The sequence below is a fragment of the Ananas comosus genome, linkage group 16 (genome assembly GCF_001540865.1).
Source record: "Ananas comosus cultivar F153 linkage group 16, ASM154086v1, whole genome shotgun sequence".
Lineage (NCBI taxonomy): Eukaryota > Viridiplantae > Streptophyta > Magnoliopsida > Poales > Bromeliaceae > Ananas > Ananas comosus.
The window spans coordinates 6,267,916-6,275,124 of NC_033636.1; the positions used below are offsets into that span (position 1 = coordinate 6,267,916).

At 37.5% G+C, this 7,209-nt stretch overlaps 1 protein-coding gene across 2 annotated transcripts; it reads right to left on the reverse strand.

The window, feature by feature from the left end:
* On the reverse strand, positions 211 to 5,719 carry LOC109722155. Of its 2 annotated transcripts, XR_002219386.1 has the most exons (8): positions 5,415 to 5,719; positions 3,819 to 3,885; positions 3,659 to 3,720; positions 3,481 to 3,570; positions 3,255 to 3,376; positions 1,736 to 1,781; positions 1,360 to 1,474; positions 592 to 729 (listed from the first exon to the last, which is right to left on the reverse strand). XR_002219386.1 is itself a non-coding variant. In XM_020250050.1 (7 exons), exons 2-7 carry the CDS (start codon positions 3,883 to 3,885, stop codon positions 511 to 513), a joined length of 606 nt encoding a protein of 201 aa, XP_020105639.1. In that variant the 5' UTR covers positions 5,415 to 5,718; the 3' UTR covers positions 211 to 510. The 2 variants fall into 2 exon arrangements, 1 of the variants encoding a protein (XP_020105639.1); XM_020250050.1 differs by lacking the exon at positions 1,360 to 1,474 and having other exon boundaries at positions 211 to 729; positions 5,415 to 5,718.

Here is a 7,209-nt window from a genome sequence, read left to right on the forward strand (position 1 = left end):
TGTTTGGCGACCAGCAGCAAACATGCAAAGAACAAAACAGAAGTACGCATAATCTACTAGATATCCTTAGCAAGGGAATTAAGAACTCGTGACCCGTGGGGGATGGTATGATGAACTTCTGCTTCATCTTAGCAGCTCCAAAAGCAACAAAAACTTAACATCACAGTTGTGTAATTCCAAGTTTGTGCAATAGCTGCACAGCCATATTACTGATAGGTGAAGGCAAATACTCTTTTGACATAGCAGAACTAGTTACAGTACACATATTGAAGGAAAAAGCAGACAATCAAATCCTCGTCTAAAATCCATACACTACTCGAAAAGTTTTCCTGAATATTCTTCCAAAGAAAAAAGCAGAAAAGAAACAACGAAACAAAACTACATGGTAGGCGTATTCTTGTTGCAACAATAGCAGAAGAGATGAAAGGTGAAATGATGACGCGCAATATGTGAGAGCGAACAACGAAGATCACCGAAACACGCATGCATTTCGGAGGCAGAGTGCGATCATCACCGAGATAAGTTGCCAAATCGCCGTCCACTGGCGGCAGATGCAGCACCATTGCCGCCTCTGACTTGCCATTGCTGGTTACGACGCCTCCGTGCTGCAACCTGACGGCCACTACCGCCTGCTGGCTGCTGAGATATGTTTCTCATCCTCTGCTCCTTCATGGTCGCAAACAGTGCATCTAAGGTTTGAGGCCTTTGTTTTGGCACCAACACCTTATCCTGCATATGTTAGTAGTAAGAATCACAAGTTCATAAAGGATCTCAATTTACGGTAGTATGGAGCAGAAGTTTCTTTTAAGAAGTAAACTTTGAATGCCCAAGTTGTAATAGAGACACCTAAATCAGCAACTCCAAAGAAAGTCATATATACAGTGAAGGTATGCTGTCTGTTGTGTCAGATTGGCACTGGCAGGTGGAAAAGAGGATACAAATGATTATGAGGAATAATAACCATAAAGAAGGAATGATCTTCTAGTTTTATTCATAAAACCATCAAATAAGGGCTTTGAAAAACCATTAACAATAACAAGCTCAAACTTCAAGATGATGGAGGTATTTGTGAGAAGAAAAATCAGATGTTCAAAAAAAATAAAATCAAATAAAATTCTTATTACGTAAAACAAACCAATTTATGTTCAAATACAACAGAAGACCTGGATGACACAACAAGAAATAACATGCTGAATTATTTTTTTTGTCAGTATGATTTGCAAGACAAACAATGGTTAACAGTGTCAGTACATGACAGAGTACAAATCAGCAAAAATACTGTTTTCATGCAAAACATTTATAGCCGAATTTGCAAGTGAAAGAAACCAAGTACCAACAGAAAAAAATAGTTTGTTTTACCTAAACTCTTTGCGTTTATCCACACAGAACAGTAAGAACTGATGTAGTATGAAAGAATGAAGATTAAGAACATTTATAGTCCACATTTCAGTGCAGATTTAATAAGCTCCCAACACTGAAAACGAAACAAAAAATCAAAAGTAAATGAAAACATGCAACTACAACCTAAGCTTTACAATCGGTATATTGAGAATTATATAACAAGACAAGTACTCCAAAAAAATGGTCTCGTCATCGAGAGGTGCGTGGATCCATAGTCTTCATAGTTTAATAGACACATCAGACGGTAACCTTAAGGAAGATATCTCAGCTGCGCATGGTGCATACGCAACTATGAGCATACTTCAATATAGAATTAAGGAAATTTAAGATTTACCTTTCCAGCAGCAGCATCTTTCCTTTGTACTGATGCTGGTGCAACTCTGCATAAGAAAACTGCTGTTAATAAAAGCAAGCAGTATTGGAAGTTTTAGCCAGACTGATAATATAAAGTAAATGAAGATGACAGCAGGTTATTTTTCCTACCAGTAGCCCACTCTACACAGAGGTTTGTGTGACTTACCAGAGACCGTTTAAAACATGTGTAGATCCTTAAAGAGAAAGAAAGAACCTAAACAAACCGATCACTAGAAAGGCGCCAGGCTATGCAAAAAGTAGTTTCCCTTCTCAACTTGCATTATTTTCTGCACTCTCCTGGATTTTCAAATTCTCACCAAATATGGGAAACCGGTTTTTAACATTTTCTTAGTACCATCGGCTGCAAAGAAATATCACACTTGGAAGTCCTGTGAGCATTAGTTACCAAGATTACTATCCCACAAAGCAGATACATCTTAAACACCTGTCCATATTTCTCCATCGCCACTTGGACCACTGGAATAGCATTGCAGAAACCATTGTGCTTCACATAATGAGATCCTAAAACAAAGATTTTGGACCCTGGTACCTTTTGTCTGCTCTAGAAACGAGATCGAGATATACTTTGATACCAAAGATAAAAAGATCAAATAACAAACATTAGTCCTCCGCCTGAATTTGTCTTCACCAAAACAGCTAGCATCATTTGTTACAGACTCGATAATCAACCCAAATAATATCAACCACCATATGATTTTTCCAATAGATGTTTTATCCGGATAAAGTTTAACTTGCAGCCGTGCCTGATTACTTGTTTCTATGTTCATAACCTTCAAAAGCCACAAAGGAAGCTCAAAATTTAAGGAGAAGATTGGACATATACATGACTTATACGAATGCACCGCTTTTTACTACGAATCCATGTAAATTAAAATGCCCACATCCCCTAATGTCACCAGAGCCAAAAGATAATACATCTAGTGGCCAAATGTGGAAAAAGGAGCAACCGGAGACCAGAACTTTCACTACTACAATTCGTGGGCACAATATCAGCTGCACACTAAATTGTGCAGTAGTCTGTAGTCTTCTCAGGATCAGGAAATCTCTCATTGCAGCAAAGCAGTGAGGTGCTTTAGTGTACAAAACTTGAGTTTATGGCCTTTGTGTATTTAATCTATCCAAATGAAGAAGAATAAGTATCTTCAAATATTGTCCACCGACCAAAGTAGTACGTAAATGACTCATCTCTTCTTGCATAACATGAAAACAAGTAATAAGGATTTCCAAAGCACAGAAGAAAAGCCGACTGTTATCAAGTGTAATTGAGCTACAGTTCAGCCCATCAACCAGCTCATTGGCCCACTTATGACTGTTACTATACGGTTGAATGCATTTCTAAGACCGATCCATCGGAGAAAAGTAATAATTGTTTACCTGCAGAAAGATAGGAACTAACAGAAGTTGAGAAAACTGATCAAGAAAATTTGTGCTAGCAAGCAGAAGAGAAATAGGGGAAAAAAAAAAAAAAGAGTTCATACCTTGGCTTGCCCCAATTGGCCGCCCTGTTCCGAATAGGCATGGCTGCAGCCTTCTTTGCAACTTGTGTTGTCACAGGAAATTGGTTCCCTCGAAAATTCGACCTCCTCTGAGCAAGTACACCCTACAGATAAAACAGATATCCAAAAAAAGAATACATCAACCATGTTAAGTATATTACAACACTTCAGGAGAAAAAAAATAAAAGAATTGTTTCATCTTAACTACCTGTCTGATTGACGACCTAGAATCCATGAACCTCTGAACCTTGGAGTTACCTTGAGAAGGATTACCATTGGGAAAGCCTCGGCTTTTATTCTACAATTACGAAAAGTAGCATCAACAACTCCATTGCAACAAAAAGATCTATGCCAAATCTTATCTTTCAGAAAGATGCAATACTCACAGGCATCCTTGGTGGTCTTTTGCCTTTGGAATTATTTTTCTTCGACATTTTAATAATATCCTCTAGAACAAGACAGTAAAAAATAAGAGCAAATTAGCTGATTTCCAGGTATAGTAACTGGAAAAGTTTTGTTGAAAGACAGGCCAAGCAAAAAGCATACCCAGAGTCATGTCCATCTTTTTCTCAGTGATAGCGATAGCTTCAGTTGTTATTGGTTTAGCATCCATCTAAAAAAAAAAAAACAAAGCAAAAGTAAGTACCACAACTATATAGTATGAGAAATTTCCAGAATAAGACTGAAATATTCACAAAATTTCCTAAAAGTAACCCCCAAAGATACCTAGAGAGCCACTGCTGAGACTGTTAGTGGCGAGGAATAAATCATGTAACGTAATAAGAGGCCAACCATCATTTGAAAAAGTAAAAAATGATTGGGAATAATCAAAGTTGATAAGAGCCAGCTTCACCCCGCTGTAGCTAGTACTAGAGCTTGAAGAAGTATTTTCTTTTAGTAGAGCCAATAGAAGACGCACAATATAGAAAGTGCCCCCCAAAAATACTCTGCAGCAGAATCAGAAGATCCAAATTGGAGCTTTTGATTTCAGGATTTACAAACTCATATCTGTTTCCACCACAGCAGAAGTGCTAAAATTTTTGTTTACCAAACATTCTGGTTAAGGTGGCTGCGGCTGACACCAAAAGTAGAAGCAGGGCCAAACAGACAAGATTATGTACTCATTGGTGCTCAGCGTTACTAATAGTAAAATAGACGGCTACAATCTCCTCTATAGCCTAAAGTCTTACAGCATTTTGAAGTACAAAAGTCATATAGATCCTTCAGTTCCATGTAATAAACACAAAAGCTTACGGTGTGTGAGAGTAGAATACAACCAGGTGAAAAAGGGCAAACTTTTTAATATTTCAAACAATTATACTAACAACGGAACAACCTTTATTGAAGCCAATTCTTTACAACCAAACTTGTACATAACAAAAAATATTCACACACATCCCAATTTCTCTCTAATAATATGCACTTTTAGGAAAAGTTAAAGCATGTTGTTAAGGCTTTCCAGAGGTTGTAATAATTTTCCTTAATATATTAGTGTATAGGCAAAAATATATGATCGTATTGTCAAAGGAGAACATATGGTATACACTAAAGCATAAAGTATGAATCCTTGGATGCAAAGCATAGATTAAAAACTTAAAATGGATTTTATGCAGCAAAGTTTCAAATAAATTTGAAGATATTCACCACTTGAGCCACTCGGAAGCCAAAATAAAAAGAGTAAATATAAAGTGATAATAATTACAACTCGTATTTACCTAAAAACATGAATATATAAACTGAAGCCCTAAATCTGAAACCAAAAAAAAACAATCTCCTAGGATGCAAACCTAGAAGTGCTCAAAGAGGACCAGTACCTAAGAGATCAAAAGTGAAACATTACCTTGGACTCAAAATCCACACGTTGCATCATAAACTGGTCAAACCGACCAAATAAAACACCTACCGCACAAATTTGTACCCGGGAAAGAGCACAAAAATTAAATCTAAAACGAAAACACTAAAATATCCGTAAATTTCTAATTGATTCGAAATTTCTAAAGAACAGTGACAAAATCGATCGAAAAAACTACAAATTTCAACTCGATTCTCAAATTTCTCAAGAATAATAATAAGAAAAAAAAGAAGCAATCAAAATGAAAAAAAAAATGAGGATTGAAGGCCTAAAAGAGAGAAGAAACTAACCGGATCGTCCTCTTCGTCGAGCTAGGGTTTCAAAAGATCGGAAAGCGGAACCCCTCGCCGGCCCACGAATAAGGGTCTCGTCGAGAGAGAGAAGGGGAGAGATCCTGAGAGAAATCGAAGGTCGGAGAACTGAGGCTCGGAATCGTTCTCGCGCTCCCCTTTCGAAAGTTCGGATTAGGGTTAGGGTTAGGGTTCGCAACAAGGATGATTTTTTTTTCTTTTTTCTTTTTCCCTTTTTTTTTTAATCTTAGAACAGATGAGGCTCTTAGACGTGCGTTTAGAATTGTTCGACCTCTTAATGATGAGATGGTCTTTTATATGGCGGTGAAAAGGCTAAATCTTAAGCCAATTAAACTATTTTTAAAAATATATATATAATAGAGATAATTACCGGTACACCCTCAAAATATCTAGAATATATTAGATATCCTTACTTTTTTTTATTTCACATGTATTCCTCGGATATTTCTCCGTCATTAAAAAAATTAAGGCCAATTTGCATAAAAAATCCACTAGTTTTGCATTTTTGTAAAAGTAGGCCACATTTTTCGATTTTGCAGATTCGGACCGGATTTTAAGTAAACTGACCAAAATAGCCTTATACTTTTTTCTCTCTCCTTTTTTTTTCTCGCGTTTTTTTTTTTTCTCGCCGAAGAAGACGACGAAGGCAAAGGCAGAAACGGCCCTCATCGTCTTTGTACCTCACGCCCTCACCTCCACCCTTGCCCGCGCACCCTTCGCCCTACTCGCTTCCGACCACGCCAAAGCCGCACTGCGACCCTCTTTTTTTTTTTCTCTCTGACCCTCCTCCACCACCTTTGCGGCCCTCCGTGACAATAACGAGGACGGTAACGCGTCCTCTTCCTCCGCCTTCACCCTCCACCTTCACTGCAGCGAATTTTCTACCCGCCAAACAAACTCGCCGTCCCCACTGTCGCTGCCGGCAAGGAAGAGGAAGTGTTTCTTGGGCCAAGAAGCTCGCCGTCGAGGGAAGGGGTACGCGGCCCACCCACCTACCCCAGATGGCGGCGGCGAGCGCGGCCTCGACGGTGTCGGAGGCGAGGAGGATGAGAAATGCACGGAAGAATCTCTGGATTAGCATTTTTGTTTGTTTAAAACAAAAAAAAAAGACTAAAAGGCCAAAAACTAGAGAACAATAAAGAAAGTCAGAGAAGAATGAAGAAGAAGATGAATTTGCACTGTTAAGATTAAATTGCACTGTTTTAAAAGAACGTTGCACTATTATGGACGTAAGTTACACTCTTTTAAATATAAATTGCACCCTCTAAGATAAAAATTACGCTCTTTAGACGAAAATTATACTATTTGAGAGATATTTACACTGTTTATCCTCTTGTTGCACTTTTTAAGAGAAGATATTTACACTATTTCTTCTCTTGTTGCACTATTTCTCCTCTTGTTGCACTATTTCTGCTGTTAAAGGGTGCAGTTTACACATCAACACATCAAAGGAGAAATAGTGTAACAATAGGAGAAATAGTATAACAAGAGAAGAAATAGTATAAATATCTCCTCTTACATAGTACAACAAGAGGAGAAACAGTGTAAATATCTCTCAAAGAGTGCAATTTTCGTTTAAAGAATGTAACTTTCATCTTAAAGGGCAGTTTACATTTAATTAAAAGAGTGCAACTTATGTCCATAATAGTGCAATTAACGTTCTTTTAAAACAGTACAATTTAATTTTAACAGTGCAAATTCATCATCTTCTTCCTTCTTCTCTGGTTTTCTTTATTATTCTCTAATTTTTGGTCTTTTAGTTATTTTTTTTATT